This window comes from Myotis nattereri (genome assembly GCF_964212035.1).
Source record: "Myotis nattereri genome assembly, chromosome: 3".
Classification (NCBI taxonomy): Eukaryota; Metazoa; Chordata; class Mammalia; order Chiroptera; family Vespertilionidae; genus Myotis; species Myotis nattereri.
Genome location: NC_138077.1, coordinates 104,984,626 through 105,002,628, shown reverse-complemented (window position 1 = coordinate 105,002,628; position 18,003 = coordinate 104,984,626). Strand labels below are relative to the sequence as shown.

General features: G+C 39.2%; 1 protein-coding gene across 1 annotated transcript in view; it reads right to left on the bottom strand.

Moving 5' to 3' along the window:
- The window catches only part of ANKUB1 (ankyrin repeat and ubiquitin domain containing 1), a gene marked incomplete at both ends in the record, with an annotated part of 114,168 nt that extends 96,426 nt beyond the window's left edge, over positions 1 to 17,742 (bottom strand). The window contains 2 exons of the mRNA XM_081087444.1: positions 14,298 to 14,441; positions 17,653 to 17,742. Of these exons, the coding sequence (XP_080943570.1) occupies positions 14,298 to 14,441; positions 17,653 to 17,742 (234 nt within the window). The remainder of the gene's footprint in view (positions 1 to 14,297; positions 14,442 to 17,652) is intronic.
- Positions 17,743 to 18,003: the final 261 nt, after the last annotated feature.

Sequence of the window (18,003 nt, the reverse complement as noted above, 5' to 3'; positions counted from 1 at the left end):
GAGCTACAGAGAGATCGGCAGATTCCTCCTCTTTGTATCGGGTTTGGAAGTGCCCAGACAAGGCTCAGCTGTGAAGCAAGACAGGTTGGTGCTGGTGCTGGTGTCAGCCTTGGGCCTTTTATTGATAGATTTGGGGCTCCCTGACCCAGCTGCAGTTTATTTAACAGAGTTTTTGCCTGAGAAAGGACAGACCATTTATATGCAAAAGCCACTGTGCACAGCTTGGGTGGAGTTGTAAATTGGATGTGGCAGGGTCTCAGGCAATCTCCAGGGCAGAGCAAACAGAAATGGTTGCCAGTCAGCTGTGCACTAGGGAAGTCCCAGCATGGGAACAATGACCACTGCAAGCACCTCTGTCTGGAAGAAAGCCACCCCCAAGTTCCTGCCCCAATGCCAGACAGTTCAGTTTCTCCCCGTATGTGTCTTGGTCCTCCAGAGCCTCACCTGGCACTGGAGCTCAGAGGAAGTGGAAGCTTGTAAATTCAGTTAGTGGTGCCGGCCTTTTAAGAGGAGCAGCTGAATCTCCATCAGCCTGTGTGTCACTCAGCCCCAATCCGCACTGGTTTTTACAGTCCATAGTTCTTACTGCCAGTATGGACTTCTTTCCGCAGCTCTGGGATCTTGAGCTGGGGGTCTGGTGTGGGGCTGGGACTCCTTGCTTCTCCAGGAAGCCTCTGCAAAGGCGATCTCCCTCCTGATTTAAAAGAAGCTCACACCAATGCCGAACCAGTCCATTCCACACCTCTGCACCTCCTACCAGTCTCAATGTGCTTTCTTTTTTACTTCTCTAGTAGTAGTACTTCCCCTCAGCCAGCTTTCCCATAGTTCTTGGTGATAGTTGTTTTGTATTTTAGTTGTAATTTTGATGTGGTTGTGGGAGGCAGCAAGTACAGGCATTTACCTATGCCACCATCTTGTTTCTCTCCTTCCTTCCTCTTTTCTTTATACCATTTTCCTTTTCCTATTCTTTACTCTTATTTTTTCTCTACTTTCTTCCTTTTCATATTTTCCCCCTCCTTTCTTTTTTTTCTTCATGTATTTTTTTGCTTTTCTTTTCCTTCTTTTCATCTTTTCTTTTCTTTCCTTTCCTTTTCTTACCTTGTTCTCTTATGCTCTTTTTCTTGTGGTTGTTTTTGTTGTTGGGGACATTTGTATGTTTCTGTTTTGTTTTCTGTTTTCTTGTGCTTTGTTTTGTTCTGCCAGTACCTGGACAACAGCTCACACAACATGCTTGTGGTTGACCATCCCAGTCAACCAGTCTGAAGGAAGATCCTATCCATAAGTGGGACAACAGCAATCAAGATCAAATTACAACAGGAGAGCACAATCCACACAAGGGACATTCCTAGAGCATCCAGCTCAGGAGGTCAAAGAGACTGCAGCACTGGGTCCCATAGGACACTTGCTAAATAAAGCCACCCCATGAAGACTGTACAGCATAGCACTTCTGTCTATTACATCGGAGAGAAAAAAACCCACAAAAAATACAGCTAAAATGGTGAGACAAAGAAAAACCTTCCAAATGAAAAAAAAAAAAATGAGGAATCTCCAGAAAAGGAGCTAAGAAATAGAGGCAAGAAATGAATCAGATATAGATTTCAAAGAAAGGTTATAATATTGCTTAAGGAACTTAGAATTACAAAGAATATAGTAGGAACTACAACAACATGAAAAAGTAAATTGAAACCATGACCAAGAACCAGTCAGAAATGAAGAATAACATATCTGACATCAATAATACACTGGAAGGAAAAGTAGACAGACTTAAGAAGAAGATAGGATCACTGAGTTGGAAGGTAAGATAGAAAAAAAAAAACAATTAGAGCTGCAAAAAGAATAAAGAATTAAAAAGCAGAAGGGTAATTTAAAGGAACTTTGAAACAACATGAAATGTAACAACTTCAGCATCATATGGGTACCAGAGGAGAAAAAAGTGAGCAAGGAATAGAGAACAATGAAGAAATAATGACAGAAAACTTATCTAACCTGGTGAAGGAAAAAGTCACACAACTTCAAGAAGTATAGAGTCCCAATCAAGATGAACCTAAAGAGATCCACACCAAGACACATCATAATTAAATTGACAAACATTAAAAACAAAGTAAGAATCTTAAAGGCAGAGAGAGAGAAAGAGAGAGAGAGAGAGCGAGGGAGAGAGAGAGGGGGGGAGAGAGAGAGAGAAGGTCACCTATAAGGGAATTCTCATTAGACTGTCAGCTGATTTCTCAACAGAAATACTACAGGCCAGAAGAGATGGGCATGAAGTATACAGAGTAATAAAAAGCAAGGATATAAATCACAAACTTCTCTATCCAGCAAGGCTATCTTTAAAATTGAAGGCAAAATATCTTAGCTATGGTGAATTGTGCTGCTATGAACATAGGGGTGCATATATCCTTTCTGATTGGTGTTTCTGGTTTCCTGGGATATATTCCTAGAAGTGGGATCACAGGGTCAAATGGGAGTTCCATTTGTAGTTTTTTGAGGAAACTCCATACTGTCTTACATAGTGGCTGCACCAGTCTGCATTCCCACCAGCAGTGCACGAGGGTTCCTTTTTCTCCAGATCCTCTCCAGCACTTGTCGTTTGTTGATTTGTTGATGATAGCCATTCTGACAGGTGTGAGATGGTACCTCATTGTTGTTTTGATTTGCATCTCTCGGATGATTAGTGACTTTGAGCATGTTTTCATATGTCTCTTGGCTTTCTGAATGTCCTCTTTTGAAAGGTGTCTATTTAGGTCCTTTGCCCATTTTTTGATTGGATCGCTTATCTTCCTTTTGGTAAGTTGTATGAGTTCCCTATAAATTTTGGAGATTAGGCCCTTATCAGATATGACATTGGCAAATATGTTTTCCCACACAGTGGGTTTTCTTCTTGTTTTGTTGATGGTTTCTTTTGCTGTGCAGAAGCTTTTCATTTTGATGTAGTCCCATTTGTTTATTTTCTCTTTAGTTTCAAGTGCCCTAGGAGCTGTATCAGTGAAGAAATTGCTTCGGCATATGTCTGAGATTTTGTTGCCTTTGGATTCTTCTAGAATTTTTATGGTTTCCTGTCGTACATTTAAGTCCTTTATCCATTTTGAGTTTATTTTTGTGTATGGTGTAAGTTGGTGGTCTAGTTTCATTTTCTTGCATATATCTGTCCAATTTTCCCAACACCATTTATTGAAGAGACTATCTTGGCTCCATTGCATGTTCTTGCCTCCTTTGTCAAATATTACTTGAGCATATTGGTTCGGGCTGATTTCTGGGCTCTCTATTCTATTCCATTGATCTATATGCCTATTCTTGTGCCAGTACCAGGCAGTTTTGAGAATAGTGGCTTTATAATACAACTTGATATCTGGTATTGAGATCCCACCTACTTTGTTCTTTTTCAGGATTGCTGCAGCTATTCGGGGTCTTTTTTTATTCCAGATGAATTTTTGGAGACTTCGTTCTAGATCTCTGAAGTATGCCATTGGTATTTTAATGGGAAATGCGTTGAATTTATAAATTGCTTTGGGTAGTATGGACATTTTAATGATGTTGATTCTACCAATCCATGAACACGGTATGTTCTTCCATCTGTTTATGTCTTCCTCTATATCTTTTTTCAACGTCCTGTAGTTTTCTGAGTAGAGGTCTTTTACCTCTTTAGTTAAGTTTATTCCTAGGTAGCTTAATTTTTTTGGTGCAATGGTAAACGGGTTGTATTTATAATCTCTCTTTCTGAAAGTTCACTATTGGTGTATAGAAATGCCTCAGATTTCTTGGGGTTAATTTTGTATCCTGCTACATTGCCAAATTCATCTATTAAGTCTAGTAGCTTTTTGATGGAGTCTCTAGGGTTTTGTATGTATAATATCATGTCATCTGCAAATAAGGACAGTTTTACTTCCTCTTTTCCAATTTGGATGCCTTTTATTTCTTCTTCTTGCCAAATTGCAATGGCTAACACTTCCAGTACTATGCTGAACAGGAGTGGTGAGAGGGGGCATCCCTGTCTAATTCCTGTTCTCAGGGGAAATGGTGTTAGTTTTTGTCCATTGAGTATGATGTTGGCTGTGGGTCTGTCATATATGGCTTTTATTATGTTGAGGTATGATCCTCTACTCCCACCTTCCTGAGAGTTTCTATCAAAAATGGGTGTTGATGCCGAAACCGGTTTGGCTCAGTGGATAGAGCGTCGGCCTGCGGACTGAAGGGTCCCAGGTTCGATTCCGGTCAAGGGGATGTACCTGGGTTGCGGGCACTTCCCCAGTGGGAAATGTGCAGGAGGCAGCTGATCGATGTTTCTCTCTCATTGATGTTTCTAACTCTCTATCTCTCTCCCTTCCTCTCCGTAAAAAATCGATAAAATATATTTTTTAAAAAATGGGTGTTGAATTTTGTCATATGCTTTTTCTGCATCAATTGATATGACCATGTGGTTTTTTTCTTTCAATTTGTTTATGTGATGTATCACGTTTATTGATTTGCGGATATTGTACCATCCTTGCATCCCTGGGATAAATCCTACTTTGTCATGGTGTATGATCTTTCTGCTGTACTGCTGGATTTGATTTGCTAAGATTTTGTTGAGGATTTTGGCATCTATGTTCATGAGGGATATTGGCCTGTAATTCTCTTTCATTGTGCTGTCTTTACCTGGTTTTGGTATTAGAGTGATGCTGGCTTCATAGAATGAGCTTGGAAGTGTTCCTTCCTCTTGAATTTTTTGTAGTAGTCTGAGGAGGATAGGTTTTAGTTCTTCCTTGAATGTTTGGTAAAACTCCCCTGTGAAGCCGTCTGGTCCTGGGCTTTTGTTTGCTGGAAGCTTTTTGATGACTGCTTCAATTTCTTCCATAGTTATTGGCCTGTTGAGATTTTTAGATTCTTCCTGATCAAGTTTTGGAATGTTGTATTTTTCTAGGAATTTTTCCATTTCCTCCAGGTTGTCTAGTTTGTTGGAGTAGAGCTGTCCATAGTATTTTTTAACAATCATTTGTATTTCTCTGGGGTCTGTTGTTATTTCGCCTCTATCGTTTCTGATTTTGTTTATTTGGGTCCTCTCTCTTTGCTTCTTGGTGAGTCTGGCTAGAGGTTTGTCAATCTTGTTTATCCTTTCAAAGAACCAGCTCTTGGTTTCATTGATTTTCTGTATTGTATTTTTGGTCTCTATGTCATTTATTTCTGCTCTAATCTTTATTATCTCCTTCCTTCTGCTCACTCTGGGGTTTTCTTGTTGCTCTCTTTCTAATTCTTTGAGTTGTAGAATAGATGATTTACTACCATTTTTTCTTGTTTGTTGAGATAGGCCTGTAGAGCTATAAACTTCCCTCTCAGGACTGCTTTCATTGTGTCCCATCGGTTTTGGATTGTTGTGTTTTCATTGTCATTAGTTTCCAGGATGTTTTGAATTTCTTCTTTGATTTCATTGGTAACCCAATCAATATTTAATAGCATGCTATTCAGCTTCCTGGTGTTTGAGTATTTTGAGTTGTTTTTATTGTAGTTTATTTCTAATATTATACCATCGTAGTCTGCGAAGAAGCTTTTAATGATTTCAATCTTCTTGAATTTGGGGATACTTTGCTTGTGACCCAATATATGGTCTATTTTTGAATATGTCTTATGAGCATTTGAGTAGAATGTATATTCCGTGGCATTGGGGTGAAGTGTTCTGAAGATGTCTATTAAGTCCATCTGATCTAGTGAGTCATTTAGGATTGCTGTATCTTTGCTGATTGTTTGTCTAGAGGACTTATCTAGTGCTGTCAGTGGTGTATTAAAGTCCCCTACTATGATTGTATTGTTGTCGATCTCTCCCCTGATATCTTCCAGGAGTTTTTTTTATGAATTTGGGTGCTCCTGCATTGGGTGCATATATGTTTACCAGGGTTATATCTTCTTGTTGTATTGATCCCTTTAGTATTATGAAGTGGCCTTCCTTATCTCTTGTTATGGCCTTCACTTTGAGGTCTATTTTGTCCGATATAAGTATTGTTACCCCAGCTGTCTTTTCCTTTCCATTTGCCTGAAAGATATTTTTCCATCCCTTCACTTTCAGTCTGTGTGAGTCCCTTCTAATGAGGTGGGTTTCTTGTAGACAGCAGATGTATGGGTCATGTTTTTTTACCCATTCAGCCACTCGATGTCTTTTGGTTGGAGCATTTAGTCCGTTTACGTTTAATGTTATTATTGAAAGGTACTTGTTTGGAGCCATTTCTTTTTGTGTGTGGCTGTTTTCTTTCTGAGCTTTTTATTTCTTCTTTTTATACCAGTCCCTTTAGCATTCCTTGCATTGCTGGCTTGGTGGTGATAAACTCCCTTAGCCTTTTTTTGTCTGTGAAGCTTCTCATTTCCCCTTCAAGTTTGAATGATAGCCTTGCTGGATAGAGTATTCTTGGATTCAGTCCTCTGCTATGCATCACTTTGTAAATTTCTGTCCATTCTTTTCTGGCCTGAAGTGTTTCTGTTGAGAAATCATTTGACAATCTAATGGGAGATCCCTTGTATGTAACTTTCCATTTCTCTCTTGCAGCCTGTAAGATTCTCTCTTTGTCCTGAACATTTCCGATGGTAATTATGTGTCTTGGTGTGGGTCTTTTCGGGTTCACCTTGTTTGGGACTCTCTGGGCTTGTGTGACTTTTTTCTTCCCCACCTCAGGGAAGTTTTCTGATATTATTTCTTCTAATAGGTTTTCTAATCCTTGTTCATCCTTCTGTTGTTCTGGTACCCCTATTATTCGTATGCTGTTTTGTTTCATGTTGTCCCAAAGCTCCCTTAGGCTCTCCTCTTGTCTTTTAATTTTTTTCTCCAATTGCAGTACATTCTGGGTGTGTTTTCTTCCTTGTCTTCTAATTCACTAATTCGGTCCTCCGCTTCTCCTAGTCTACTGTTGATTCTTTCAATGGAGTTTTTCATTGCAGCTATATCACTCTTCATTTCTTCTTGGGTCTTACTTAAGTTGTTGATTTTTTCATCTGTTTCTTCTAGCTTCTTCCATATGTTATCGATTTTTTCATCTGTTTCTTCTTGCTTCGTGCAGAGGTTGTCGATTTTTTCCTCCATCCAGTATGCACTCTAGGACCCTTATTCTGAATTCTTTTTCTGTCATGTTGCATGCCTCTGTATTACTTAGCTGCTTTTCTGGAGAGTCCTCCTTCTCTTTCCTTTGGGGGTTTCTTTGTCTACCCATGTTTGATCTCACTGACATATCTAGACATTGAGTCGTTCAGTGGTTGCTCCCTTGGTGGCAGTGACTCCTTGGTCTGTGGTTGCCCTTCGGGTGGTTGCAGTAGCAGCTGCTCTTCAGTTGGCAGCAGCTCCTCTGGTGGGTTCTGTTCACAGCTGTGGTGGCTCTTCTGGCTGGTGGGGCGAGGTTTCACGTACAGCTGCTGCTCCTCAGAAGAGGGTGTGGTGCTCAGGAGGTTGCTGTTGCTTGGATCTGCTTTCCAGGGGAGTGCTGCTCTTCCCGTCTCACCAGCTGAGCAATTTCGCCAATTCGGTGTGGGTGTTATTAGTTTCAGCTGCTCACTCCATTTGCTCTGGGACACGACCTGGGACGCGTCTGCCTATATCGCCGCCATCTTCCAGATCTCCCAACACCCATTTTTGATAAAAACTCTCAGCAAGTGGAAATAGAGGGATTATACCTCAACATAATGAAGGTCATATATGAAAAACTTAGAGCCAATATCATACTCAATGGGCAAAAACTAGAAGCATTTCCCTTAAAATCATGAACAAGGCAGGAATGGCCACTGTCACCACTCTTATTCAACCTAGTACTGGCATGAACATTGAAAAGGAGAAATAAGCCTGTTATTCACAGATGACATGATACTGTGCACAGAAAACTAAAGACTCCACCAAAAAACCGTGAGAATTAATAATTAAATTTGGCAAAGTAGTAGATACAAAATTAATATTCAGATATTGACATTTTTATACACCAATAAAGAGCTCTCAAAAAAAGAAACTAAGAAAACAATCCCATTTACCACTGCACCCCCTCTCCCCCCCTACCCCCCCACCCCCGCAAGAAAAAAGACCCTGGGAACAAACTTAACCAAGCAGGTAAAAGACCTGTACTAGAAAATTACAGGACATGGAATGAAGAAATAGAGGAAGATACAAGCAAATGGAAGCATGTACTGTACTCATGAATTGGAAGAATTAACATAATTAAAATATCCATATTACCCAAAGGAATTACAGATTCAACACTATCCCTATTAAAATACCAATGGAATATTTCACAGATCTAAACAAATATTCCAGAAATTTAGATGAACCTCCAAAACACCAAATAGCCAGAGAAATCTTGAGAAAGAAGAACAAAGTTGGAGGGATCACAATACCAGATATCAAATTATACTGCAAAGGCCCTGTAATAAAAACTTCCTGGTACTGGCACAAGAACAGGCATATAGAGGAGAACCAAGATGGCGGCATAGGTTAATGCCGGAGTTTGCTGCCTTGAACAACTACTTCAAAAGTGAAACTAAAAAACGGAACGGACATCACCCAGAACCACAGGAACGCTGGCTGAGTGGAAGTCCTACAACTAGGAGGAAAGAGAAACGCATACGGACACTCAGGGGAGGCGCACTGCTGAAGTCAAGTTCTGAGGTGCGGAGTGCGCGGAGCGGGCTGGCGGCGGAGGGCGCGGTTGTTGTTTTCAATCGGGAGGGAGTCGCAGACTCTGAGCTCCAGATACAGGCGAGTCTTTAGGGACCCAGACTCAAACGGGAGAAGCGGGACTGTCTGGCTTCGGTCAGAGCGAGTGCAGCTTTCTCTCCGAGGTTTGCAGTGGGTGCTGGGACTCAGAGAGGCAGAGCCCCTGGGGACAGGACTGAGAGCCGCCATAACTGCTCTCTCCAGCCCACCCTGTTGATCCTGTGGGACCCGCCCCGCCTAAGCCCTGCACAGAGGCATTTGCCAGATAGCCTCAGGCAAAGGCTAGATTAGCACCTCCCTAGAGGACAGAAGTTCTCTCACTGCAGACACAGCTGATTCTCACAGCCACTTGGCCTGGAGGTCAAACCCTCCCTGGTATTAGCTACAACAATCAAGGTTTAACTATAAGACTGCGAACAAAGACCACTAGGGGGTGCACCAAGGAAGCATAACAAAATGCAGAGACAAAGAAACAGGACAAAATTGTCAATGGAAGATATAGAGTTCAGAACCACACTTTTAAGGTCTCTCAAGAACTGTTTAGAAGCCGCCGATAAACTTAATGAGATCTACAAGAAAACTAATGAGACCCTGGATGTTATATTGGGGAACCAACTAGAAATTAAGCATACACGGACTGAAATAACGAATATTATACAGACTCCCAACAGCAGACCAGAGGAGCTCAAGAATCAAGTCAATGATTTGAAATGCGAGGAAGCAAAAAACACCCAACTGGAAAAGCAAAATGAAAAAAGAATCCAAAAATGCGAGGATAGTGTAAGGAGCCTCTGGGACAGCTTCAAGCGTACCAACATCAGAATTATAGGGGTGCCAGAAGATGAGAGAGAGCAAGATATTGAAAACCTCTTTGAAGAAAGAATGACAGAAAACTTCCCCTACCTGGTGAAAGAAATGGACTTACAGGTCCAAGAAGCGCGGAGAACCCCAAACAAAAGGAATCCAAAGAGGACCACACCAAGACACATCATAATTAAAATGCCAAGAGCAAAAGACAAAGAGAGACTCTTAAGAGCAGCAAGAGAAAGAAACTCAGTTACCTACAAGGGAATACCCATACGACTGTCAGCTGATTTCTCAACAGAAACTTTGCATTCCCAGACGACTGTCAGCTGATTTCTCAACAGAAACTTTGCAGGCCAGAAGGGAGTGGCAAGAAATATTCAAAGTGATGAATATCAAGAACCTACAACCAAGATTACTTTATCCAGCAAAGCTATCATTCAGAATTGAAGGTCAGATAAAGAGCTTCACAGATAAGGAAAAGCTCAAAGAGTTCATCACCACCAAACCAGTATTATATGAAATGCTGAAAGGTATCCTTTAAGAAGAGGAAGAGGAAGAAAAAGGTAAAGATACAAATTATGAACAACAAATATGCATCTATCAACAAGTGAATCTAAGAATCAAGTGAATAAATAATCTGATGAACAGAATGAACTGGTGATTATAATAGAATCAGGGACATAGAAAGGGAATGGACTGACTATTCTTGGGGGGGAAAGGGGTGTGGGAGATGCGGGAAGAGACTGGACAAAAATCGTGCACCTATGGATGAGGACAGTGGGTGGGGAGTGAGGGCGGAGGGTGGGGCGGGAACTGGGAGGAGGGGAGTTATGGGGGGGGAAAAAGAAGAACAAATGTAATAATCTGAACAATAAAGATTTAATTAAAAAAAAAAAGAACAGGCATATAGACCAATGGAAAAGAACTCAGACATCAGAAATTAACCCAAACCAATATGGTCAATTAATATTTGACAAAGGAGCCAAGAGCATACAATGGAGTCAAGATATTCTCTCCAATAAATGGTGTTGTGAAAATTGGACAGGTACATGCAAAAAAATGAAAGTAAACCACCAATTTGCACCATACTCAAAATGGATAAAATACTTAATTGTAAGTCATGAAACCTTAAAAATCCTAGAAGAAAACATAGGCATCAAAATCTCAGACATCTAATATAGCAGCATTTTCACCGACACACCTCCTAGGGCAAGAGAAACAAAGGAAAAAATAAACAAATGGGACTACATCAAACTAAAAACCTCTGCACATCAAAAGAAACCATCCTCAAGATGAAAAGGGAACCCACTGTATGGAAGAACATATTCACCAATGATAACCATGATAAGGGGTTAATTTCCAAAATATACAAAGAACTTATACATCAGCACAGAAAGACAAACAAATTAAAAAATGGGCAAAGGACCCGAATAGACACTTCTCCAAAGAGGACATACAGATGGCCAACAGACATATGAAAAAATGCTCAACATCACTAATCGTCAGAGAGATGCAAATTAAAACTACAATGGTATCAACTCACACATGCCAGAATAACTACCTTCAATAAATCAATAAACAACAAGTTCTGGTAATGATGTGGAGAAAAGGGAATCTTAGTACACTCTGGTGGGAATGCAGACTAGTGTAGCCACTTTGGAAAACAGTATGGAGTTTCCTCAAAAAATAAATGGAACTGCCATTTGACCCAGCAATCCCACTTCTGGGAATATATCCAAAGAATCCAAAAACACCAATCAGAAAGAATATATGCACCCCTATGTTCATAGTAGCACAATTTACAATAGCCAAGATCTGGAAACAGCCCATGTGCCCATGAGTAGATAAGTCATTAAAAAGGCTTGATACATTCACACAATGGAATATTACACAGCTATAATGAAAATGAAACTCTTACCCTTTGCTACAGCATGGAGGGACCTGGAGATTATTATGCTAAGCAAAATAAGCCAGTTACAGAAAGACAAATATCACATGATCTCACTTATATGTGGATCTAATGAACAAAATAAACTGATGAACAAAATAGATCCAGAGACATGGTGCATAGAACAGACTGACAGGTCTCAGAGGAAGGAGGTTGGAGAATGGGGTTGAAGAGATGAGAAGAGATTAACTGAAGAACATATATGCATGTATGAAGAGCCTATGGACCTAGACCAGTGGTCGGCAAGCTCATTGGTCAACAGAGCCAAATATCAACAGTACAACAACTGAAATTTCTTTTGAGAGCCAAATTTTTTAAACTTAAACTATATAGGTAGGTACATTGTTATTAACTTAATTAGGGTACTCCTAAGCTGGTTTTTGCTAAAAACATCCTAAATATGATTGAGGTATGTTTGCTGAGGTTGACCCCTTCCAACTCTCCCATCCACTCTCGTCTTGTATACTTGTTCCGTCTATCTCCCTTCCAAAAACCGACTTCTGCGCATGGGCCACGAAGTTTCAATCGCACTGTATGTGTGCGACCACACATGGTATTTTGTGGAAGGGCCACACTCAAGGGGCCAAAGAGCCACATGTGGCTCGAGAGCTGCAGTTTGCCGACCACTGACCTAGACAATAGTGTGATGAAGGCCTGAGGTGGGGCAGGGGCTGGCTGGAGTGGGACAAAGGGCAGGAGGAATGGGGGAACATCTGTAATACTGTCCACAATTTAAAAAAATGAGTCTGGCTGGCATGGCTCAGTGGTTGAGCATCAGCCTATGAACCAGGAGGTTGATTCCCTGTCAGGGCACGTGCCCAGGTTGCCAGCTCAATCCCCATTGTGGTGCATACAAGAGGAAGCCAATCAATGATTATCTTTCATCATTGATGTTTCTATCTCTCTTTCCCTCTCCCTTTCTCTCTGAAATCAATAAAAAATATATTTTAAAAAAATGATATGACATTTGGTATTAAGAAGTATGATTATAATAAGAAGTATTATAGTTCTGGCTGTAGTCGCTCAATTGTTAGAGCATCAGCCCAGCAACTGAATTGATTCCCCATCAAGGGCAGGTACCTGGGTTGCAGGTTTGATCTCCAGCTCTGGTTGGGGCAGTGCAGGTGAAAACCAATTGATGTGTCTCTCTCACATTTCTGTTTTTCTCTCTTTCCCTCTCTCCCCTTTCTCCCTTCCACTCTCTTAAAAAAATAAAAAAATTTAAAAAAGGAATGGAAAAAATATCCTTGGGTGAGGATTAAAAAATTAAAACAATTAAGAAGCATTATATTTTAATTTTTTGAATATCTGAGAGAAAATAAGACATAGTGATTTTTCATTTACCTTTTAGATAATTAAACATTTTTCAATATTATAAAAATAATAAGTGAATAAATCCTCACAAAACATTAAAGACATACAGTTGTGGTCTTTTGTTTACATAAACAGGATTATACAATGCTTATTTTCCTGTGACTTGTCCTTATTACTTATAATATTTTAGAATATTCCTTTTATATAGTCTTTCCACTTAGTCAATCAATAAAAATGTTAAAACAAACCTCACAGGGAAGGCAGGGGAGGGTGGGGGGAAGGGAGAGAGAGATCAACCAAAGGAATTGTATGCATTCATATAAGCATAACAAATGGACACAGACACTAGGGGGGTGAGGGCATGAGCAGGGTTGGGGTGGGGTCAGTGGGGAGATAAGGACACATATGTAATACCTTATTCAATAAAGAAAAGAAAAAAAAAGAAGTAATGGTGGACCAATGGACACATACAGTAGGAGGGTGGGGGGTGGGAGCGGCCGGGGAGAGGTAAATGGGGGAAAAGGGAGACTTATGTAATACTTTAAACAATAAAGAATTTAAATTTAAAAAAAAGAGTTAGCTTTGTTTACCATGAAAATTTTTTAATGCTAAATATGAGAAAATTAGTGTCTCAGGTAGCAGAGAATATGCATTTTACTAAGTTCCTTGAGGCTCATGTTTTCATATTGGGCAAAGAACTAGTACTGAATAATATTTCTGCCCTAGAGAACAGCTCTTAAACTCTGTAGGGCCCAGCAGGTGTGGCTCAGTGGTTGAGCATCTACCTATGAGCCAGGAGATCATGGTTCTATTCCCATTCAGCACATGCTGGGGTCCCTTGCTCAGTCCCCAGTATGGGGCATGCAGGAGTCAGCCAATCAATGATTCTCTCTCATCATTTCTATCTCTCCCTCTCCCTTCCTCTCTGGAATCAATAAAAATATATTAAAAAATAAAATAAAATAAACACTGTAGGCCATCTGTTTCTTTAATAAATTGTCAAAAGTTAAACGTAAAATTATTTTGCATATATTGTGATTTTAGGGTTTTGTCAAAGTTCTTATAGCCCATCCAGGGACCCCAAATTAAGCACCACAGATTAAGGGTCCTATAAATGGAAAAGCCTATCTCCATTGTATATGTACCTAATTCATGAATGGCTGCTCTGCTGGATTTGATTATAGAACCTGCCCCTTCATGCTTATTGTTACTAAGAAGTGCTTCCCTTTCCTCACTACAGTGCCCCAAATCCATTGTGGACCCATGGAAGTGCTCTACCTGCATTAATGTTTCAGATCCTCCCTTTGGTCTTGTTCCAATATTGATTTGTAGGTTGCTCTGTGGTGACTGTTTGGGGCAGGCAACAAGTTAGAAAGGGAGGGAGGGAAGAGAAGCAGTAAACAAGGGGAACTCTGTAGTCTCCATATCCTATCGCTCCTTACAGCATAAATTGAAGAAGGAAGAAGGCAAGAAAAGAAAACTTCTTCCTAAGCTGTGAAATTACTTTCATTGAATTATCCACAATGTTATTCAAAATGAAATAGACATCTTGGACAAATGTTATTTTGATCATCATACCTTAACAAAGCATTTGAGAGTTGAAAAAAAAGATATTCCAACATCAGCAAGACTCCAGCTGTTCTCCAGGGCTGCTCCAGCATACATCAGCTCCAGATACTGTCTGCCTTGTTCATCTTCAGAGAGAGGAATGTAGAAATAATCCTTAAAAATCAATAGCATTTTTTTCTCCATTAAATGATCTCACTTTATTAACAGAATTCTCACAGGTACATCCAAGTTAAGAAAAAAATGCTTACACAAACTGAAGTACAAATGTTTCTAATATTACAGTTACCACTATTTCTATTCCATTAACATAGATAATCAAGAGCTAGCTTGTATAAAGCAATTAAAATATAATCATTCTAGTTTATTGATCATGAGTAATTTTCTGCATTAACATGAATGGTCCAAAATTAATTCTGTTCTTTGTTTAAATTAAAATGTTCTTAGCCATTTGATAACTTTGCCACCCATTACACTCATGAAACAACACATGTAGGCCAGGAAAAAACATGTATCAATGCACATAAAAATTGTATGCTTATGAAATACAAATTATGCAGAAAAAAATGAAAATTTTAGACTGACAAAACCTAACAAGCTAAGCAAGATAGTTTGACAACAGAGTGAGAGAGCTTTTTGAAGTCACAATAATTGAATTATTTATGAATACAGCAATCAGAAACTAGGTATTGAGAAGTTTACAGCTATTCTGGGTTATTTAAGTTATCACCAATATCATATTCCAACATATGCAGGTATTTGGCTTTTGGATTCATTTTACTTATTTATTTTTGGTAAATCATTTTTACAGTTATTTGTTTCTTTGGTACCTAAACTTCCTTGAATGGAGTTTAAGATGGTTCTAAAATAAAAAGTATATCACCCAATTTTTATTATCTTAGGTTTATCACTTATTTTACTTTTACATTTATTTTTCCTTAGGTTTATCAGTTAAATGAAACATCTTCAGTTATAGAAATCACATCCCTTATCCTAAGGATTATAAGCACACTTTTAGCTCTAGATATTTAGTCTGGTACTTCAAATTAATTTCACCCAACTTTTATTCTGCAATTCTTTGATGTGACACAAAAGTCTTTTTCTCCTTTTAACTGAAGACAAATGAATCTCAGTTAGAAGGTCAACTATTAAATCCAGAAGGCAAATAATTATGTGTAGCAATTCAAACTGGTAGGCCAGTCAACAAAAGCCAGGTCTGTATGCTCAGCTTTTACTAAGAAACTTGAGTTCTTGAGCCTAATGCCAATTACCTTAAATGAAAGATAATGCTTCATCTCGACTAGGGTATTTTAACCATAAGAAATTCTAGGTTTGTCTACACATTGTGCAAGCATTAAGTGCCCAAGGTTTTATCTCTACCAATCACCAAAAAGAATGAGTTTTTTTCTATATACATATCCAGATCTCACTAATTTTACATATATAATTTTTTTTTCAGTGTGAGATGTACAACAAATATTTAAAATAGTCAAAAAGCCAGGTTAAAAAATGTTTTTAATGGCTGTGCTGGTGATTCACAAGGACCTAACTCTGAAAGCATTTCCCGTCAATTCCAGTTATTTGCTGGATGCTGTAATAGTTGATTCTCTTACCGTGACCGGCTGTTGGCGCCCAGGTTCCTTCCCACTATGTAGTTGTAGGCGAGATGACTGTATGGATTGTATCCCACAAACCCTGGTGTGCTAGGCATTTGTGTTGCATGAATTGGGGTGAAAGGTGGGGCATAAGATGGTCTTTTTGACATTTTGGAAGATTAAGTTCTCAGTTCCTTAAGAATGAATCTGAGACACTGCTGGCAGAAAAAGAGCCTGCAGCTTCTGGCTCACTTTCCTTTGTCCTGAGCACACCCTGCCCCTCCCAATAGCATATTATGAAAACGGTACACCTTTATGTTACTGGACCAACAATGTAATTTCTTTTTGTTTACATTTTCCACTGAGCATTATAAAAGTGTTTAATACAGAGGGAAGAAGTATTACACAGGGGTTCTTAACTTGGAGTCTACAGACCTCCCCAAAATTTATGGATATGACTTATATGGGAAAAACTATAATTTATTTTTATTAATTCTAAATAAAATTGAGATTTTAAAAAATTATGCATGTAGGACACATACTATGTGACTGTTACCAACAGGAATCACTGATATTTTCATATCACTTTATAGTTGCTGCAGATATCTCAAAATATGCTGATCACTATTTTGAAATTACAACAGTTATTAGACACGCTGCTAGAACTTGTTAATGTGTTTATAATGAAGCCAACATGTCACTATAGCACAAATTTGTTTTTTAATGTTTCCAAATTGTATTTCAATATAACGGTTACCTTTTCTTTGTATGTATTTTAATTTTTTTTATGCATTTAAAGGTATTCTGAGGAGTCCAGAGGCTTGCCAGATGCCAAAGTGATCTACAACTTATAAAGGTTAAGAGCCTCTGTGTTAGAAGATCTGCTAGTAGCTTGCAGTGATCACAGTAATCCACTAAATATTATGTAACTTGATTCACTATATGCTCCTTAGCAAATGGAAATGATCATCTCCAAGTTAAATGCCATTGGATGGTCAAGACTTAAATATTTGTCTTAATTTCCCATTTTTAGAGTGAATATAAGAAGTTTACAAGAAAATATTGCACCCAAATTAATTCCTCTTCTAAGATGCAACCTCTCTGAGTTTCAGTTTCCCTAAATGCAAAATGAAACTGCAGCCCAGTTCTCTAAAGTCCTATTCACCTCCACAATCCGTTGGTTTTTTATAGTTTGCTCACCAAACAAGCCATCTATCTGAGACCTGGCAAGCTCAGCTTATACAGCCTCCAGTTAGGGTCTTATTTCTGTCCTTTTGTGGGAATTACAATAATAATATATGACCCATGCACAACCCACAGATTTCATAAAGAGAAGTTTACTAACTAACTTTTTTTCCTGAGAATTTACTAACTCAGTTTGCTTTTCCGTCTAACATCTCCATAGTTACCATCTTCTTATCAAACTACTAGAGGCCCAATGCACAAAAATTCGTGCAAGAGTAGGCCTTCCTTCCCTCAGGCACCCGGGACCCAGGCTTCCCTCTCCTGGCTGCCAGCAGTCACCCAGGACCTGGGATGGCTTCCCTCCCACTCCCGCTTAGTCAGGAAGGATGCCCGATCTAATTAGTATATTACCCTTTTATTATTATAGATTGTGTAAGCAAACAAAGATATTTTGAAATAGTTTTAGTTCCCTGTTTGCTGCAAATATATCCAGTAGCAAAATCTCTGCCCTGTGTTCAATTTAAACTTCACTGCGCAGTTAAAATTAATATACATGTTAGTGGCTCAGGGACAAAGTACATACGTACCTTTATCATCCGCTTGACAGCTCCCACAGTTTCATCTGCTGAAACTTCAAATGGTTCAAAAGATTCCTCAAAGGCTATGAAAATCCTCATTTTCTCAAAAACAAAACACACCCATAAAACAAACCCCACAACTTTAAAAAAATATCCTATTGGATAGCTGGAAAAATTCCAATTTGCAATTAAGGACAAAAATGGTGGGCAGAGGCTACTATCACAGTCTAGTAGACTCAAAGGTGAGCTGAAAGAATGTGAAGAGACAAGTCCCACAGTATCACAGTATAGACAACATAGCAGCTATGTTTGGGGAAATGTTTCTCAGCCAATGGCAGCAGTCAATAACCACCTTGTTCC